Genomic DNA, 21978 nt, shown 5'->3' with positions numbered 1-21978 from the left:
TGGTTAAATTCTTTAATAATATTTGTCACACATGCCTCTAAAATACTGTCTATCATTGTACTAAGCCGGATTGAAGATAAGGTTGAAACTCTCCTCAGCAAAGACCAATTTGGATTTAGAAAAGGACGAGGAACCAGAGATGCAGTACTTGCCATTAGAATCATACTAGAAAAAAGATTGAGTAAAGAAAAGAACACCTACATAGCTTTTGTTGATCTGGAAAAAGCTTTTGATAGTGTTGATTGGAAGCAGCTCTTTACCATAATGAAAGAAGCAAAGATAAATTACAAAGATAGAAGAATTATCTGGGGTCTCTATAGAGAAGAAATTGCAGTGCTGAGATTTGGACAATACGAACAGCAGGCCAAAATTAGAAAAGGAGTGAGACAGGGATGTTCATTGTCACCTGCGCTATTTAACTTATAGCTACAAAGAGCACTGGACGAGGCAGAGAGCAACTTACCGGAAGCAGGAATTAAGGTCAATGGGCAGAGGATATATAAGCTATGTTTTGCGGACGACTTAGCAGTCTTGGCAGAAAGTGAAGACCAACTACAAGAAGTGCTTAGGGTGTTTGGAAGTCACGCTGGCTAGATACAATCTAAAGTTAAGCAGGACCAAAACCAAGACACTCGTTGTAAGCAAAACAGGAATACCAACACATATAACTTTGGGTAATACACAGCTGAACAATGTAGAAGAATTCACGTATTTAGGAAGCAAGATCACCACGGATGCCAGAAGCAAAAGGGAAATAAGCAGTAGAATACAACAGGCAAAAATAGCTTTCAACAAGAAGAGAAAGATATACGTTTCAAAAAACATGAGTATCAAGATTAGGATGAATCTACTCAAAACTTTTGTATGGAGCATAATGCTTTATGGTAGTGAAACTTGGACGATAGGAGCAGCAGAGAAAAAAAGAATTGATGCTTTTGAACTATGGTGCTACCGTAGAATGTTAAAAGTTTCATGGGTAGACCGGGTAACGAATGAGGAGATACTGGAAAGACTGGGAGTGAAAGCAGACCTGTGGAGTATTCTAACTGCAAGGAGAAGTAAATGGGTTGGACATTTACTGAGACAAAATAATGGATTGGTAAAAACAGTTTTAGAGGGCACTGTGGAGGGGAAGAGGGGCAGAGGAAGGCCGAGGTTGAGCTATATCACCCAAGTAATGAAGGACATGGGCTGCAACAGCTACCTAGAGCTGAAGAGGCTGGCGGAGGACAGACAGAGATGGAGAGACTGCTGCAAACCAACCCAAGGGTTGATTACTTAGAAGAAGAAGAATATTTTTGCAAAAACTTATCATTGAAAATAAGCATTGAAATACGTATAATCCAGATGACTCCACAAGATCAACACTAAAACAAATGTATGTATGCCTTCAAATGCACGTGGGAAGGCTATTCCTTTTCTAACTCCCTTTTGCATGATCAAATTTACGTTTCACACATTCTAATTTTAAATTTACTGTCAATTATATTTAATTTTAGGTTTTCAAAGAATGCAGTAAAGCAATACTAATAATATAACCTTCAAAATGCAAACAAGGAAGAACAAAAGCATTGTGGTGCTTCATGCGCACAAGTTTGATGTAATTGTGGGTGACAGTTGCATCTGGATTTAAGAGATGTATTGAAGTACAATGACTTGCAAAGTGTTCAGCATTTTTTAATTTTAATTTGTATTTGAAATTGGTGGAAAAATGCATATTCAGTAATGGAGTATTCGTTATTCGAGTGAGGTATTTAGAAAAAATTAAGCATTCGTATTCAATTTTCGAGAAAGCTGCTATTCGACCCATCTCTAATTATAATCTTTTGGCACTCAATTCCTTTCTTTGGATTTTTGCACGCACTCAAAGGGTTAAATGCGTATGCATCACAAAAAACTGTGGCACGTGAAATGCTTATTGCATTAGTGTGATAGTGCTGCACACACAAAAATACAAATTCCACTGTAAAAAGATGCAATAGATGTTACAATTAGCAGGAACAAATTTCTAGCCAGAATGGTACACAATGCAGGTATCAAAAATAAAACCACACATGACTGATAATGGCAAGCCAGGATGAAGGTAAAGGTAGAAATTTCTTACACAGTAGAGACCCTGAGAAAAGTTGATACAAATAATGCACTGGGGAAGTATTAAACCAATCGTAACACTTGTTTTACAAGTAAACGCTCCAAATTCATAAGCACTCATATCAACCAACATTTTGGTCAAGACATTTATTTAACCTTACCTACTATTTGATTCCATCTTTAATTCAATAAAATAAGCTGCTTATTACTTTGATAGCTGAAATAAAATGTATTTCCTCTCATTTTATCACCCGTCATTTCTCATAAATATATCAAAGGAATTCTACAATTTTTCTCAGAACAGCACTACTCTGTTGAAGTTGATCTGAGGTTTTATCCTCGAGATTCTCACGAACAAGACTTGTGATTAAAAAAAGATAGAACAAAGCTCATGTTCCCCAAATTTTTATGCTGATGGAACACGTATGTGAATTGCGTTAAATTCATAAACAGAAATATCGGATTTGCTTTAGAAACATGAGTACTCCATGACATATCATTTCTGCTGAAGAATGGGCAGTAAAAGCTAATGCAGAAAACAAAATTCTGTTCTCCCCAAAAATATATTTAACATTAAATAAATTCTGGCCAGTATAGAAAAAGAAAAACATTAAAGTCCTCAGCATAATTTGAAAATGGACTCTTCTTTTCATAAATCCCATCAAAGGTTTTAGAGTAACTAAGTATTGCCATCTTCTCTCATGTCAAAATTAGATTTTATTCTTGCTCTTTTATAAATATTCACTTTTCAATGAAACAATTCCAGACTCAAGTAATAATAAGAAAAAAAATTGAACGTACCCCAATCAGTGACATCCAACGATTGCATAAACTTGAGTACCAGTTATTAGACTTTGACCGAATGTGTGTGTCTCTTTTTTGTTTAGCAACCGCTTCTGCAGTAGTTTCATCAGCTCTACCATCTGGACCACTAACAACACCATTGGCAGGAGCCACAACCACTCCATCATAGCCTTCCCCTTCAGTTCCTCTTGTTTCATTTGGATTGTGGATGATTGGTTCTTCAGGTGATGAAACGGCACTGGATGTAGGGGAGCTATGTTGCCTCTAATTTCAACAAAAGATAAAGGTGCACCAACATTTAAAGACACATTTCCCAACAATACAAAAACATCAAATATTTTTTTAATAAATTTGAAATTCACAAAAAATTTGAACTTTTTATGGAATAGGATTGCAAAGTTGTTGATATCACTAGCTACTTCTGACCAATGACTATGGCAACTCCACAGCAATCCCCTTACCTTAATTTTCCTCAAATTTCTAATGACCTCAAAAACTTTTGGGTGCAGTCCCTTTACTGATTTTTCATATTTGATTTACAGGCTAGAAGCTGTATGTAGAAGAAATTTTCAGTAAAAACATTTTTTCTATCAATCTACCAAATTCAAGGACTAAATATTTATATTTTGAGTGACAGTGATTGAGCCCATCATTAATCAACTACAAGAACTACTAAACTAGACTTAACTACTAAAACTAGACTTCTGACAGTGTTTCATGGCATGAATTAATAACATTCCCCTTTTTCAGCAGGAATAAAATAAAAAGACCTCACAATAAGTGAAGTGACGGATGGGATGCAGAGACAACTATTTATTGCTCCAATTTCAAACAGATAACGTAATTGTAGAGTGCACTGATGCTCAAGTTTCCTCAATTGAATTATTATTAAAGATGACAATCATGACTAATTTGTAAGGGCAGTAACACCTTGATTAATCATTATTTTCAGAAAAATGAAAAAAAAATACTAAAAAAATTGTTTTACAACAAGGTGTATAATGTATCTGGCATATGATCTGAGCAAATTTTAGGCACACTTTTTAAAATTTCAAATTTTGATTTTTTTCCTCTCCCACAATGTATCTTCAATCATGTAACTAAATCCCTTATTTTTAAACAAAAAAAAATTTTTGACGTAACATTTACATGCTGTTTATACAGATTTCTTGTCTAGAAATATTGCTGATTCAACATAATATCGGTTCTGCAGAATGAATTAATGAATGAATTAATGCTATTAATCTACTAATTACTTCTGCCATAATAGATTCATAAAATTTTCAACAATAAGAATATCCTGCTACGATTTTATCTTCCCTGATTAGATTTAAGTCGCAAAGTTAAGCATATGGAGGAATACTCACAGTCAGTTTTTGATGCTGGACTCTCTCTGGAAACAACTTATCTAAATCACTACTATACTGATGAATTGCATCTGAAGGATTATTAGAATTTTGTGAAGTGGAACCATATCCTGGCGTTGTAGCACCACCTTCACCATCATCAACCTGAAAAGTAGGACTACCCACAGCTTGGTGGCTCCTGTAAGAGAAAATAGTAATTAGATAGTAGATTACATGGAATAAATATCACAGACTTGTAAAAAAAAACAGGTGAAATACTAGAACATCATAGAAATCAGAATTTCTCTAGTATAAAGAAGGATCTTTTATTTGAATTCCAAGGACTCCAAAATTCTTGACAAAATTCTAATAATTGAATTCATCGAATGCAGGAAAAATGTGGTCATGATCTTCAACTTCACTCCATCATCATAATTCTGAATATTTGCATTAAAATCAAAATGCAACACAACAAATACTGGAGCACAATAGGCTGAAATAAAGAAAGCTGGCAATATGTCAAAATTTTGAATTTTTCATTTCGAACCGAGAACAGATATCCACATTTTACAAGATCTAGGGAAGCATACATAACTTGAATTAATTTTTTTAAGACCAACAGCCCACAAAATACAATTAAAATCAATGAAACCAGGGGCGTACAATTTTTATCAAATATTTCAACTTCATGATTTGTTTACAGCATTAGTTTTTCACTAATTTTTATCTTATTTCTAGGATGAAAGTTTTTACCACCGCTAGCCAACACTGAGATAAGACCACAAGTTTGACAGAAGTCTATACCATTAGGCTGAAAAGAAAATCTTGTTCAAAATTGCACCCCTTCTTCTTATTCATGGCAAAGAAAAATGATGCCAGTCAGTTCTCGTGCCCATTGACCTCCATGCACGTGGTAGGCAGTCGAAACCTACCATAATTTGTGCAGCAGTCTGTGTGAGAGACTGGATTTTAATAAAAAAATAAGAGCATTGCAATAACTTCCATATCTCCACGAAGCCTTAATAGTATGTACCCTGTTGTGATGGTTTTGCCCTCGGGTCTATGTGTGGCAGCCAAGTACAGACAGCAAAAAAACTTATGGTTTGTTTGTCCCCCATGCCCTTTGCCCTCAACAGCTACTTCTTCATGCACCCATATTTTTTCTTTTACTTAGAACACATTCAAATATTCTCATTCTGCAGATTGAATTTTCCCAAAATATGGGTTTGATATGGTTGCAATAAAGTAGAAAGTATAAAATCAGGAAAGAGTGTAGGATAGCCACAAATCAAGACCTTTTCCATAGGCTTCTGGTTACATCAGATCCTTTAATTTCTTTTTCAGCAGGAGTTCACCAGAAACTAATATAATTACCAGAGGGGGTGAAAAATCTTCTTACAAAAGAGGACAATAACTCTGAATATGAAGAGTTGTCGTCCTCTAAATACTCTCAGAATAGGCATTTGAATGGCATGCCATTGTTTTGGATTCATCAAGCAATAAAAATAATAGTTAACAGTATTTTTCTATTTTGTTACACTTGAATGACCAAAATTTCATGTTTAAAGACCCCATTACTATGTTTAATCATGATTCAACTCACTCAAGAGTTATTTAATACCTTTAAATGTTGCTATCAGTAGAATTAATTCTATCTTTGTGCAATATTTCAAAGACTGCAGCGTGAATGGCGGTGAATGGTGGTGGCTTGTATATACATGAATGAGTAAAAATTCCCCTGTACCAGGAATCGAACCTAAGACCTTTGGCTTTCTGGGCCAGTGTGCAGACCACTACACTATCCAGGTTCCTTAATTTGCATAGCGTATTGGCCAAAAGAGCCAATAGTCCATGGTTCAATTCACGGCACAGTGGAAGTTTTTCTTGTTGCAATTCATGTATACGGTATTTATATGAATATAGTTCCCCTTTTTTCAAAAATGCCCATGGTAAAAGTAAAGGTGGGACTTCATAAAAATTCATTTTTCTAATTTTTCTCAAAACTGAGGCCTCAAAATTAGGGGGGGGGGACAATATTCAGAGGGGGACTATATGTATTTGAAGAAATACAGTAATTCTATATTTCTTGACCCTAGGTTGTTTGCATCCCTCATCACTAGTCACCCTTTTAGGATATGATTGCTCTGCTATAGAATAATATGTTCTAGATCACCCTAAATAAGTGTCATTGCATTTTTGCAAAACATGATATGCAAAAACTCTCATTAATTTAACAATACTCGTGACTACAGAGATTTTTGGCCAGTTTTTTTTAAATTTCAGCCCACTGTGCATTGGTTCAACTTTCCAATAACCACCTCCGTTATGTTTCCATTTCAAGTTTTATAGGTATTCTAGAGGTTAAGGCTGGCTTACCTGGTTCAATTTGAGAATAAACCCAGTCTACAACTCTCCCATTTAGAACGTTCATGTTGCTAAACTAAAATTTTCAGTGAAATTATCTTTTTTCCCAAAGCACACACTTTCATTCTTAAATTACTCTATTTACAAGTAAAGAACTTAAAGCACCACACTAAAACTTACCTAAATCTTTCCTCACGCCTCATCTGTATTTCAAAGGTTTGTGCGAGAGCAAAGTAGGCATAGTCAATTGCAGCATACGTGAGAAGAAAAGGCATGGTGACAATAGGAGCCAGTGTATTGATTTGACCAACCAAAATAAATGACAATGTCACAATTGCCACCAGAGCCATTGCATGAACTGGAACACGGTTGGGACCACGCTGAAAATAAGGAATAAACATAAGGTAATTCATCATTTCTAATCCTGCAAGTACCCACATGATACATTTTTCAATCTTATATTAGAAAAAACAGTTCAAACATAGAAAATTTTCAGTTAGGTAGTTGATTTTTTATTTATTGTTGAATTTTCTGGGCTAGAGCTCTCACTTCTTCACTTATAATTACATATCATTACATTACATTATATTTTAATTACATTATATTAAATTTGGCAGGATTTACAAATATATGGATAAAACAATTCATAGTCTTAGATGTGAAACCAATAAAATAACTAATTTTAATTGAACAAAAAAATTTAAGCTTTACCAGAGGAAATCAAGGACAGGCTAAGAAGCACTATATCAATCAATCTGACAGAAACAAGGATAATTTTAGCTGGTAAATACAGTGGAACCTCGTTAAAGCGAGTACGGGCTATAGCGACACTCCCGCTATAACGAGAGATAGCCGATGCACCGTCAATTGACCCTATAATAAGCGTGTTAAAAAAATCGTTTTAACGACACCCTTTTGGTGCTGCCTCTCGCCATAGCGAGGGTTTCACCGCCGGAAGACTTTCATCAAGACTCCTTAACCTCTATAATTTCTAGCGATCTGTTAGATATGAAGTTAATGGAGTGCTCAGTCTCAAATTTATGTGGTTAACTGTCGTTCGATAAATAAGTAGTTAATTTTGGTGAAAATATTGTGGCATTAGCATTCGCGAATGCTTCATCTTCTTTTGTTCCTCGGACGGCAGAAAGCAGTCGGCAGCATACCCGCACGTCCGTGAGTTGCGTGAATAGAAAGCATTTGATGGCAGTCACCATGGCCAAAAAAACACCAAACACGTCTAAGTGAGAAAATAAAAATAAAGGAGTAATATGAGAGTGTCGAAATTAATTTATCTTCCTATTCGCTCTGCAAAATTATAAAAACACAGAAGCGCCCAAGGAATGCAGACGATGAATAGTTATAAGTAGCTTTGTTCGGGTGGTTTTGCCCATTCCAATCTGCGGGAACTTCTGAGAAAGGGGCTACGCCCAAGCCTTAAGCGGAACATTTCAGGGATAGATTGCGAATCGATAATTTTAAGAGTGCAGAAGGTTGATTATACTAATGCGAAGCACCAAAGCGTTATCTCCCCTCATAATTGCTGGTCATGCCTGCGGTGTAAACCCGAAGTCGTGGAAGAAAGGACTCCGATCGTAAGTATCTTTAGAAGTATTCCCCGCGTCATATAACATAGACGAAACGGAACTTTTTTACATACAACTCCCCGACAAAACCCTTGCAGTATGAGGTATTTCTTGCAATGATGCCTCTAAAGGTAGGTAGTGCGCCTTAGCGATGATGTAGGATGTACGAAGCAATGATACTCAGCGTGAATTGTCCGGATGGACGTATTTATTCTCCGTTGCGGATTTACAAGGGTGAACTATTCGCGTCAGTGGTCGGAGTCGTACTGGCGCTCTCTTTTGTCACGTGGGTAGCCGAGCATCCCCTGGTGGCCGCTGGAAGAACTCGCAGAACAACTAACTCGTTTGCAGTGCCGTGGTAAACTCGGTGTATTACTTCAAATACGTCGCGAGCGTAACACTCAAAAAGAAACTTTTTTTCAACAACGGCAATTTTAATCACATCATTTTTCAAGCTTAGCAAATTTTTTACCGTAGATTGTGTAGGTATTACATTATTTGATAGAAAAAGTCTTCCTAGGCGGGAACGTTATACAACCTTCCACCGTTTTCGCCTGTAGAAACAAATGTAACGCGTTATTTCACTTCACTGCCGCATAACGTACAGAAACAATAAACATACACCAATGGAAACATTTGAGGCATTAAATAACCGCAATACTGTTTTATCAATTAATTTTTGAATTTTCAGTGGAAAATACCAAAATAATAGAATGATCACGTAAATGAACTAATTAAGTGCATAGAAAAATGGCTTCGTCGGTTGTGCATTGGCATAATGATTGACGAAACAATGCTTTCCATGATTTTTATTCAGTGCGGCGCTTATAAATTGTTAGAATAGTTAGTCATTGTTTGAGTTAGGAAATTTAGTGATGCAAAAAAAACATCGCCTTTCGTCTGGATTTATGCTTACGTTTATCGGATAGATGTTTATCTGTCGCCGCACCACTCCTGTTCCTGTATATCTGTTCGCAAAAGGTATATTGGCTATTATTTACTCCACCTCCGGTAAAGCGACAATTCGCTATAGCGAGTGTTTATTAGTACACCGTGGGGTGTCGTTATATCGAGGTTGCACTGTACATAATTTCAGCCTCTTAACACGTTGACCGCCATGATGTTTTTAGTAGATATGTCCTCTAACCATTAGTGTTTTTCAGTCCGTTAACTATTCCTGGATTATAAAACATTAAATGTGTCTTTGTACTTCACTTTAAACTACCATATTTCCCGGCCGATAAGACGCACTTTTTTTTCTCCTAAATGTGCTGTAAAATTTGCCTGCGTCTTATGCGCCGATGGTATACGGATATCACGGGTATAACTTCGTCCTATAATAAGCAACCGTTTTGACAGGATAAATAATTACCATCAAGTATTTTTTAGTGTATCAGGCATTGAAAATAGTTCAATTCATTAAAAATTTTGATAATAGCACTCTTTTGAGCAGGTTGTTAGAAATAAAGTTTTAATACGTCGATGTCTAACTCCTTTAAAAAAATTCCCGGATAAGTCAGAAATGCATACAATGTAGCATGTTTAGTTTAATCTTGCAATGGGTGCTGCTGCAAAACTTACATACATTGAACTAAAGGAGATGTCATCTACATGCTAATACATTGTATCTCTCACGATAAACTCACGAGTCTACCGGCACCACCGGCACTCAACCTTAGGTAACAAAGTATGAGCTCGGTGTTCCGTCAGTTCAGCCGTAATACGTATCTTTCTATTTAGTCTGCACATGTGCTTCTAAGCACAGAAACTTGGTAATTTCTGTATAAAAAGTCAAAATTGGAATAACCTAATGGGATCTAAAGAGAGAAGATTGTCGTACAGTATTGCGTTTAAACTTGAAGTCGTGAAATATGCTTCGGAACACGGCAACCGGGCAGCTGCAAGGCGTTTCGGCCCACCTCCAACCGAGAAGATGATACGAGAATGGCGGAAGCAGAAGGTAGATTTAATGAATGCAAATAAGAGTAAGAAAACTTTACGTTCATGTTCTCCTAAATGGCCGAAGCTTGAGGAGCACGTTAAGACCTGGATAATAAATCACAGGAAGAACGGGATCACTGTTTCAACAAAAATGATTTTAATGGAAGCGAGAAAGTTGGCGATAGATATGTCTATTACCGATTTTTCTGGGACAACGTCGTGGTGTGAAAGATTTATGAAGAGAAATGGTCTGTGCATGCGTGCTAAAACCACAATAGCACAAAAACTGCCACCTGAATACGAAAGAAAAATCATCGAATTCCATAAATACGTACTTAACCTGAGAAAAATGAAGTGTTTTGAAATAGGACAGATAGGAAATATGGATGAGGTTCCCTTGACATTTGATGTGCCATCAAATAGAACTGTGGACGTTAAAGGTGCAAAGACAGTTACGATAAAGACTTCCGGCAACGAAAAAACACGCTATACTGTTGTCCTTGCGTGTTGTGCTGATGGTTCAAAACTCCCTCCTTTGTTGATCTTTAAATGAAAAACGCTGCCTAAGTGTACAATTCCACATGGAATTTATATTCATGTTCATCCTAAGGGATGGATGGATGGAGAGGGTATGAAACTGTGGTTGCAGAGGGTGTGGTCCCGGCGTCCTGGTGGACTTCTGAAGAAATCGTCTTTGTTAGTGTGCGATCAGTTTAAGGCCCATATAACAGAGTCCGCAAAAATCCTTGCTACAGAACTGAAGACGCATCTTGCTGTGATTCCTGGTGGATTGACTTCTCAACTGCAGCCTTTGGATGTTTCAATCAATAAACCATTCAAGGGATTTATGCGTGAAGAATGGATAAAGTGGATTGAGGCACCAACTCACGATTTCACACCGACCGGAAGAATGAAACGGCCGTCAATTTCTACCGTTTGTGAGTGGGTGAAAAAGTCCTGGCAGAAAGTAAAAACTGAGACTATCATAAAGTCTTTCAAAAAGTGTGGAATCAGCAATGCGCTGGATGGAAGTGAAGATGACATTTTGTATGAGGAAAGTGATGACTCCCGAGAAAATATGTACGCGAATGATTTTAGCAGCAGTGATGAGGAATTTCTGGGGTTCTATGATGAATAAACTCTGATATATTTGCTCATTAATAATTTTAAATTTTTTTAATATTAAAGTTCCGTTTTTATGTAAAATTTTATCATTAAAATTCTTTTTTGTATTATCCAAGTATTTTAGTTTTTTTCGTAAATTCTAACCTGAAAAATCCAGGTGCATCTTATGCGCCGGTGCGTCTTATAGGCCGGGAAATACAGTAAATATTTATATTCTGATGCTACAATGGTCATGGCCCATACGTTAGCAAGAGATTCCGGTCACTCTGGCGTCAGAAATACCTCCTTAAAACAGTCGCTCGGAGTCCGGTCAGTATGACCGGCGTGGCGTGACAGGAGCCACTCGACTCCGGTCATTATGACCGGCATGGCGGTCAACGTGTTAAGCAGTGACGGAGTGTCTGGTCATTTGTTTGTTCAGCGATGACTAAATCAAAATAGAAAATACTAAGAAGACTTCAGAAAAATGATTTAAAGAAAGTTAAGTTAATGTAAATTATGAACATCAGCAATTTTTCGATTTGTTGCTGAAGAATTTATAAAAAAAGATTGAAAACAAGCCATAGGTTCATTCATTTTGAAGAATATGTTGGCAGCCATTCTCCTGCCTGCACCCACCCTCGCCAATCCCATCAACTGAAGATTGCAATGGTATTCGAGTGGACTAGTCTTTGCCGAGGCCAGTAAGTTCCTGCTCATTTGGCTTCTCTTGGTCAACCTTGGCAACTCTCGTTAGGATTGAGGAGCAAAGCTTGACCACACAGATGCTCTGCAGCTGTAGCTGCAACATAGTTGGATTTTTTGGACATACTTGGACAAGCATCTAGAGAACTTCAGTGAAGCATTCCATTTAGCTGAACTTTTCTGTACAATATCCGCCATAACTTTCCCAGTGGAGAGGATTTTTTCTGCAGTTGCATCAATATATACTTTAAAGGATCCACACAGGCAGAAATAACAGCTAAACAATCTATATTTGCAATCAATTGAAAAAGAACTTTTATAGGCCAATACAGATTGAGAAGACTTCTAAGAAACAGCTATTAATTCATTAAAATGCAGTCAGCTCCGAGCGGCACAGAAGTACAGAGGGCCGCATGAGGGTAAGGTCTGATAAGCTCTGCATTGCAGCTCTTTGTTATATCCATCCTCCACTCAGCTGTGATAAGGCATAATATTGTGTTACTTTTTAGTAACCATTAGGTCAACCTCCCGCAGGCGAATGAGTCAGTCCCCTCTCAAGTGGACCAAATGTTATGATGAGGAATTATAGTTACGTAGGTATAGAAGATGCCCATTTTAAAGTTACGTAGGCCCAGAAGATGCCAAGTTTTCTTTGCCAAGAAATCTGCCAAGCAGTAAAAATTTTAATAACTTAGCTGAAGATAGCCATGATTATGATTGGGCACAAATTATGCCTTGCTCTATCTCACAATTAAACCTGAAAAGTAATTGCAGTTCATCAAAACATTTGTTCCTCTACCCAGAGTTTCAAGTCTGCAGCATCTCTGTACTAACTCTTTTTTCTTAAGCACCTCTTGTTTTATCGTGCTCTTATGCTACATTATTCATTTGCTCCGAGAAATACAGAACTGCTGTTGCCTAAACTGTTAGCCATTATTGAGGTTCACGTTGGATTTTAGGTAGAATTTAATTTCCTGCACATTGAGCAATTTGCATGAAAATGGTTGTTCCTCTGTACTTTGGAAAGATGTTCCCCATTCTTTCCCAGGTTGGAATTTTCATGACATAAAAAGATGACTGCGCAACAAGGTACATTGAACTCGTTCGACCAAGCATTTTAGTTCACTTTTCCTTTCTTTAATTTTACCCATAAATATGTAGTATAACTAAGGACCTCATGATTTTTACAAGTTGTTTTATCTAATCAATTTAAATTCCATTAAAAAGGGGACCCTGAAAATGGGCCACTCACCACACGTAATGACTATGCTTTAATTTCACACACACTTAGCCACTGCTTATAAGACCAAAAAATACTCATCTTTATCATTTTTGTAATGAATGGATACAAGAAACAAATTAGACGAACCCACCACAGCTAAGATAGTGAATTCAAAATACTAATGAACAGATATGATAAAGAACAAGAATTCCATAGAGGAAAAATCGTTTGCTATGACCAATTTGAACCCATATATCCTGAATTCACCAAGTGACACTTGAACTACTGAGGATTCTTCAACATCTGCCATCACACTCTAGATAGGAAGAAGATGCTCCAGTAGTTCAAGTGGTAGAAGACCTTGATTGAATTCAGGAGATCAGGTTCAAACCAGTGAAGGAAAATGATTTTTCCACCATTGCACCACAGGTTGGTATGAGGTTATTCCTTAAGGCCATTTTACACGGGGCATGAACTTGCACAATCTGACGTGTGTACGAAGGCGCAGTCAAAATTGCGTCGTGTAAAGCGGTGAATTGCTAGAACACATGCGAGAATGCGTGGACGTGAGATAGCAAAATAGCCCCTAATGTTCTAATTTCGTTCATGTATTCATGCAATTCCACACCATTTTAGAAATTAATGCAGTTCTAACCTGAGCAATCCCGTGCCCCGTGTGAAACGGCCTTTATAATGAAATGTAACACCACATACAGGATCAAAAAAGACATTTTTTGCTGAACTTACCCCTCTACCAAGAAATGAAATACCAGGAATAACATTTTCATTGGCAATTGACTGTAACACTCGAGGGGTGCCATACATGGCACCTAGGCAGCTAGACATGGAAGACACGTAAAGGCCAGCAAGAAGAAAAAATTCTATGCAAGGCAATGGAGAAATGAAGAATTAAAATATTAATCAGATAAGGCAAACACATAGTGTAAGTGGTAAATATTAATGAATACAACAGCAGTTTATGTACCCTATGCTCCACACCATACTCTATTCTGGTTCTCATCTTCAGTGGTAAACTGTATAATAATAATAAAGTCAGACAAATGTTATAAGGAAACAAATACATTTATTACACTTTACAGGGTTTCCACTGTGTGGCATTTAAAAAATGCTCTGAGATTTCCGGGTTTTCCCAGGGAATCGATTTGTTTTCCAGGGTAGTTTCCAAAACATTAGCTTTTTTGGCTAAATACATTGGGTGGATACAACTGACCACAAAAATAGTTATCAAGTCATTTTAATCCTCTGTGCAATAACTTAAGTACGTGGAAACTACCAAGAAGGTTATCCCAATTAAATGAGGTTCAATAGGTTGCCCAAAAATTCTAAAAAAATTTGAAAACAGACTATTCAAACAAATCTGGAGAAAAAATAAAATAACATGTTTAAAGAAAACTATAAATACGAATGCAAATCAAAAACATTATCAACAGCAAAAATTAAACCTATGAACCATTCCACAACTCCCAGGGAAGTTACCGAGTCATTCAGTAACCAGTTAAGAGACGTGGTATCTCAAATATTGTTCTGTTGATATGCATTCAATAATGCATGAATATCTGGAGAAACAACGAAAGCTGTTCAATAAGAGCAAATAAACTTTAATCTAATTGGTATATATGTACATGCATAAAACTTTTCAAAATATGAGCCCTAGGGAAGATATAATTGCTCAAAAAAAAGCCAATTTTTCCAGGAAAAAATCTTTTAAAAGATTTTCAAGCCACCACGGTCAAATAACATTCAATCAAATATATTTATATTTTCAAAACCTATATTGGACTATTACTACAGAGTTTTCTATGACCAGGTAATACCTAAATACAGAGAAAGATATACTCACGCAATGCTGACACTTTGGATGCAAGCATGAAATCGGTCAGAAGAGCTTGGCGTTCACAGGTACATCCCAAGAAAAGGACAAACAGGAGATATAGGAATGTTCTGCAAGAAAAATCTTGTAATAATTAACTGTAAAAAAACACTAATTAATTGCTGCATTAAACACTTCCACACTTAATTCATACCCAGTTCCTAAAGCAGAAAGTGTCCCGTTTGGTATGTCCCTCGAGGGATGCCTTAAATCTCCACTCATGTTGATACCAGCCATTACACCAGTCACAGTAGGAAAAAAGATTCCAAACACAGTGAACCAATTATTCCCATCCTGATACCCAGGGAAGGTATTTTTCATAAAATTGCCAGTGAGCCACCCATCAAATCCACTAGCTGTAAGAGAACATAATTGCATTCCAATAAGGTATTAAATCAAAGTAAACAAGGGCTGAGCCATAGAATACATATATTTAAAATATAAATTATCACAAGCAAATAATATAAATGACTAACCAAAGATATTACCAAATTTTTTCATTAATTTTAGTTCATATTTTTCATACTATTTGATTCCCTGATAATGACAACAGTTACACAAAACCATACATGTATCATAAATCATCCTGCACAAATTCACCTTGTTTTTCCCAGTTGATTCAACATGGAAAATACTATTTATGTATTTAAATTATGTTATTTAATTATTTTACACATAACTTTTTAAATGCAGCCCTTTTTCAGACATTTGTGAAAACAGAGAATACTGACAATTCACAAGTCATAAAAAATTTGTCCAATATATAATTTACCACAATTGTTGGACTTAATTATATACACTATTGAGAGTACATAGAAATGAATGGGTAATGTTCTTGGCACAGCAAAGTAACTTTTCAGGGGTAATTGAATTGTCAATTCTTAGATTGTCTTTAATGATCAGTTTAGCAATTTAATTGATACATTACTAACAGAGTTTGAACCACTTTTTTGGGTTTGGGTAGGAGCCATTTTGGGGGGCACAAATTTCTTACACCCATGGCGCATTGTTTTTATTCAGATTCCTTGTAACCATTAGCCACTGTAATGTGCTTGATTATTTTTTAGATCTTCATGAATCAAAGGGGCTAAAGAGGTAGGGATTTCCATCCATGAATCAGTGAGTGGAAAGTCACCAGTCGGTTCCCTATCAACTGACGACTTAAATATCAAAACAAGCCCTATGAATGTAAAACTAAATGGAAAAGTGCCACCTTTTTTCAAAAACACTATGATAATTTTTCACAATACCTTTCCAATCACTGTTACTTTTCTTGGATGTCTAATTTACCTCAACAGCTCAAATGTTCCCCTCGATACTGTAAAAATTTCTCCTTGATACATGATGATAATGTAAAATAGTGTAGTTCACAAAATGTGAAGACTTATAGGAATAGGTGGTGAGGTCACTTATATGATAAAAAGTAGTAAAATCATCAGTTGTGGATATCAAAATTATGTAACTATAATATTACCTGGATCAACATGGACGAATGAGCCAACAGCAAAGTCCAGGGCACCAAGCAACAGGATTATCAAAAGTGCAAATTGTAGTTTGACCACCCATTTCACTCCAGCAACATTGATTATACCGAGGAGGAGGACGGCAGCAGCAGAAAATCCTCTTTCAGCCCATGGCCATTCACCTAACCCAACCAATTTCGCAACAGACTCCCCAAACCCAGTAACATTAAGTGCACAACCTACAGCCTGCAAGGAATATGGAATAACAAAAATTAGCTTCTTTGAATGATTATTTTTGTAGGCTCATAGAAATATTTTAGATTTTGGCCCTGGATCGAGCCAAGTGGAGAAGACTGAGCAGAACAGCGGACCCTGCAATAGCACGGGACAAACGCTAGGATGAAGTTGAAGATACAAATATTTTAGATCATAATTATATAGAAAACTTAATTGTAGATTCCTTTGGCCCAGGATAACGATTTCACAGAGATACTTCCGGATATTTTAATAAAACACAACAGATCAGATGGATCACAATCGTAGCACACATGTAATGAAATTGTACACCATTCTCTCACAGATTTTAACCATTGTAATCATTGAATTACAAATTATTATTATTACTGTCATGGAATACAGTGGAAGGTTGGCATAGCGACTGCTCTCGATGGTTCAGAAAACACACACAACATGATGGTCACACTGCATCCTACGGTGAAGAATGAAGCCCTTTCTATTCCCATAGTCATCTTTAATAAAGGCTTTTCTTTCACTGTCATACAAAACAAATAGAAGAGCTATTTTCATGTGCAATACACAGTTGTCTCTGATTTTGCACATGAAGTCTTACACAACCAAAACTTTCACTTTAATTAAGGTCTTTTTGAGTTAAACCCTTAGTGTAGAAAAACAATGCAAAATATTATAATTTGTTAAATTTGGTAGATTAATATTTTGTGTTTAAATTACATGTTTTAATTTCTGATATGGATACAACAAAATTCCAAAATATGTCCATGTTTGCTGAATTGATATCCTCTGCTGAAGTGATAGGCTTAAAAATATGCAATCCTTATTAATCTTTTTATTTTTGTACATTCAATTTTTAAGTCTGAAAAGAAAAAGAGCCTGTTTTTCATTTGCTTCCACGCTTTCATGGTTAAAAGTAGAGATGGGTCGAATAGCAGATTTCTCGAATTCGAATATCGAATTCGAATATCGAATTCGAATATTAAATCATTGCTCGAATATTCGAATACCTCGAATTTCGAATACCTCGAATACTAAATGATGAATGCTGGAATGTTTGACTCGGTTGCCTATGCAGCAGGCAACTCAAGATTTTGGGGAGTAATTTTGATTTACTTTAAAGGATTCGAACAGGAATTTAGCTGATTAATGAATATTTTAATTTTATGGAAACAATTGGGCATATAATTAATTCAACTAACATCGCTTTACCCCCACTTCTGCTGCCAAGTGCTAGCTGACAATCTGAGGCATTTTGCAAAATACAAGCTCTTTTCCACCGGATTTTCTTCAATTATTTTCAGTCCATCTTTGGGAGTTCTTACGAGATAAGAAGATGAATTGGAATTGCTATCAGGGAGAAACCAAATATTCTGTGAAAATATCCCTTTGTCTGGGACTGTAAAAATAAAGATTTACAGCACCACTCATTAATTGTAACTTGATATATGTTTTCGGAAAAAAATACCACATCAACTTCTGAGAAGCTTTGCTGCTCATATCGAGTTTCACCAGAATGCTAGGTCTCCGTCGTATTTTGACATTTATTTCTTTGCGTAAAATGCTTAAATAAACTCAGAAATACGTCGTGTTTGGTCTTATTCTTTTTGAAATTACGCGCACATTACTAATATTTCAATTCAATAAAGGTGTAACATCAATTGACGAAAGTTATTCTTAGACACCTTTTGCGCTAATAGATGACTCATGCAGCGGTTGACCTCCACAGAAATGGAGAACTTCGAAGCTGGTAGGAAAAAAAGGTCAGTGGGGGAGGAAAGGGAGGGCCGGAAACACGTTTCTATTGTTCTCGTGTAACCCGGTATTTTTTTGAAGCTAAGGTCTTCGTAATATGATCCCTGCGCGAGCTGTGACCTTTTTTTATTTCGAAGAAGAGGAAAGCCTCAGAGGGGGGGGGGGGGGCTAGTGCTGAATGGAGAGGGATACCGGATCTTGGGAAATGCGCTAATGTAAGTATCCCACGGTACTCGCACAGCAGTTGACCAACAGAAATGGGTAACTTCGAAGCAGGTAGCCAGAAAAAGGTCAGTGGGTGAGAAAAAGGGGGAGGGCGTGAAACACGTTTTTATTGTTCTCGATATTTTTTTCGAAGCAGGGGTCTTCGTAATGCGATCCCTGCGCGAGCTGGGACCTTTTGTTTGATTTCGGAGAAGAGGAAAGCTTCAGAGTGGGTGAGGCGAGTGCTGAATGGAGGGGGATAGCGGATCGTGGGAAATGCCCTAAGGTTGCTATCCCACGGCACTGAGGTTCTCCTGGTGGGGGGAATCGGGGATTTTCGGATTTTTTTCACCCGACCATTTTCGGTTCCCCTCGTCGAACTCTTTTCACCGCTAAAATCCACGAATTTGATGTAATTCGTCAACTTGCGTAAAACGGCGCTGCGAGCACTAAATGACTACAGTTCTCTACATTTTTCCGAGTCAACTACCAACGACGTGCGTGCGACAGTGTATGACGCGTAATTCAAAGTATTCGAGGTATTCGAGGCGGTACTTTTCGCATAACTATTCGAAACCTCGAATATCGAATACTTTCTAATATTCGAGGTATTCGAGTATTCGCGGATACTATTCGCACATCTCTAGTTAAAAGTAAGGGCTCGCTGCTGAGATATTCATGCAACATTGCTGATCACATTAGACTCAGGTTTTAAAGTTGAAAAAAGTGAAAACAAGCTGGTACTACCTCACCTGCCCAAACACATACAAGATCCCAATGGCTCCTCCAAGACGAGCACCGAGAACATGAGCAAGAAGAAAATAAACACCTCCACTTTCTACGCGGCATCGCTCACAAATTCCCACTGCTGACAAAACAGACACCAGGACAACGCCAACTGCATTGATGGAAGAATAAAAAAAAACACAATTTATTACTCATAAAGTTTCATTTTTAAGGATTCAGGGAGTATTTTATGAAAAAAACCTGCCAATATACAGAGGAAGCTCGCTTTGATTTGTGTGACTTAAAGCAAGAATCTTCTAATAACAGGTGATGGGCAGTGTATTGCCAGAAGATGTACCACACATAAAAAAGTATGGAAATAACATGACCAATAAGACCCTTCCACCGCATGGCGTCAGTAATGCAAAGTATATCTCTTCAGAGCAGTGCACAACCAGGTAACTTGAAAGTAAATGGAGGTCACCCATTTTCCTGTGACAGGAAAAATAATAATACCCCAAAACCAGGCATACGTACTATGTTTACTTTGCAAACCACTTAATATGCATTAATAAAATACATGTAACTGCGCTGATTAAATTGTTTGGCACAAGTGCCATTATGAGTCAAATCAATGACTACAAGGGTTGCGAGATGCAGCCTTTCAAAGCTCATCAGATTCGCAACATTAAGGCCAGCAAAGCTTTGTGCAAGGAGAAGACTCAGCCCTCGCGCCACACAGCCCGTCATCGATCAAGGGTAGTGCTGAGGGTCGTGCATTGGACTGATCAGCACCATGCAGGGCTGATAAATGCTAGGCTGGAGTTGGGCAAATATGCTGTGCAACACAAAGTAATGCATTTTCTAGCATTATGATTAGCCATCTACAAGTCATAATGGAAGAAGTCCCATATTTACGTTATGAATAGTCACATTCATATTGACAACATGTCTAAACCATGCACACCAAACTCAAGCCGGCTCCTAGGCATGATTGCCACTGCGTAATGCTCATCACTTTTAAATTAATTAAGTTTTCCACTTCTGATTTCTTTAAGCTAAATTCTTAGACGCCAATTGCTAATTCATGCTGAATAAATACTCAATGTTACCACAGTGGCAAGAAAAATTAGTCAAGACACACAGTTGGTTCACCCATTGAATATTCATAGCCTTCCATAGCACATATTTTGTATGATCATAATGTTTTGTAGTTCTTTTTCTTTAACTCGAGTGCATGGAGGGGAAGGCAGAGATACATTTTTGCACAATGGCACAATCATATGTAACTTGCCTTCACGTGAGCCCTATGTTTACTATTTCCGAATGTACCCCAAGCTAACAGAACCATGTCCTACTATAATTGGCTCTTGGGCAACTTTGTGCCATTTAAGTTATTTGCAGTGTCTGGAATATGGTTCTCACCATTACACAGCAATTAGATGCATCTTAAGAATTATGGGGTGGAATTCTGTACACCATACCGACGATTGTCGGTGTAGGTGGTGGGTCTTACCGATAATTCACGGTACAAACGATTCCGGTGACACGTTCTACCGACGATTGTCGTTAATCCCACCGACAGTTGTCGGTAAACCCATCAGTAGCTACTGATGATTTCCAAAACCTCGGTAGGACCTACCAACACTTTTTAAGCAACATGGCAGACTTTCGTTTACACTTTTCGGCCCAAACTGACGATTTTAAGTCATTATCTCCGACCCTAGATCTATGGAAGCGCTCTAATTGTATGTTCTTTATAATAAAAATGATTGATTAAACATTTGTAACAAAATTTACGAAGTGGGAGCAGTATTTAACTTTGCCAATGTTACACGTATATTACGTTATGCGTTCCAATAGCGTAAGGTATTTTACATTATACACCCATGTCTCGTATAGCGCAATTTTGATTAGCGCAATTTCGATATAGCGCAAATTCGTTCCTCGGGGAAACATTGCAACGCAGTGTAGCCTAATCAAAATTTTTAAACGCTCTCGTGATAAAACGTGAACTTGCGCTAAGTACACACGTAATATCTATCAATTTACGCATATTAATATTATTTCTTACCTCAAATCTTCTTTTTTGTTTATATATTAATCGAAATTCATTGCTGTGCAATTGCCAAAAGTATTACTCGTCATTGGGTCCAGATAGCCGGCCTACCGAAGATTTATCTCGTCTCCTTAACAGAATGATAATAAATAATTTAGATCGTTAATTAAGCGTGGGGCTAGTGGAAATGAGTTTTTTTTCAGCAATACGGTTTGAGACGTATTTTTGCTGTCGTAGGTTACCGGGCGATTGACTTCCAGGTAGAGGGTCTACGCTAAAGCCTTCAAGGTCATCGGTATTCACGGGTGAGAAATGGAGCGGTGGCCGAGTGGCGCATGAATAGCATCAACACATAAAAGAGTCCTCTATTGAGTCTCAAACACAATGGCTTCGTTCCCTCCCCGCAGTCATAGGCCTTCTGCGTCTCAGGAATACAGTTCAGCAAAAGAAGGTGATTTAGATAGAGCCGTA

The 21978-nt window shown here is 37.2% G+C and overlaps 1 protein-coding gene across 7 annotated transcripts in view; it reads right to left on the bottom strand.

Moving 5' to 3' along the window:
* Window positions 1-21978, bottom strand: part of LOC124153939 (solute carrier family 12 member 8) — a 51621-nt gene that overhangs the window by 12462 nt on the left and 17181 nt on the right. For all 7 annotated transcript variants that reach the window (XM_046527360.1, XM_046527354.1, XM_046527357.1 and 4 more), the window contains 8 exons: window positions 19475-19620; window positions 16526-16760; window positions 15206-15407; window positions 15022-15122; window positions 13908-14041; window positions 6786-6985; window positions 4263-4440; window positions 2893-3159 (listed from right to left, as the gene is read on the bottom strand). In XM_046527360.1, the coding sequence (XP_046383316.1) occupies window positions 2893-3159; window positions 4263-4440; window positions 6786-6985; window positions 13908-14041; window positions 15022-15122; window positions 15206-15407; window positions 16526-16760; window positions 19475-19620 (1463 nt within the window). The remainder of the gene's footprint in view (window positions 1-2892; window positions 3160-4262; window positions 4441-6785; window positions 6986-13907; window positions 14042-15021; window positions 15123-15205; window positions 15408-16525; window positions 16761-19474; window positions 19621-21978) is intronic.

Source organism: Ischnura elegans, chromosome 2 (assembly GCF_921293095.1).
Source record: "Ischnura elegans chromosome 2, ioIscEleg1.1, whole genome shotgun sequence".
NCBI classification, from domain to species: Eukaryota; Metazoa; Arthropoda; class Insecta; order Odonata; family Coenagrionidae; genus Ischnura; species Ischnura elegans.
The sequence above is the reverse complement of the archived record's forward strand: the minus strand, read 5'-3'. Positions and strand labels throughout refer to the sequence as shown.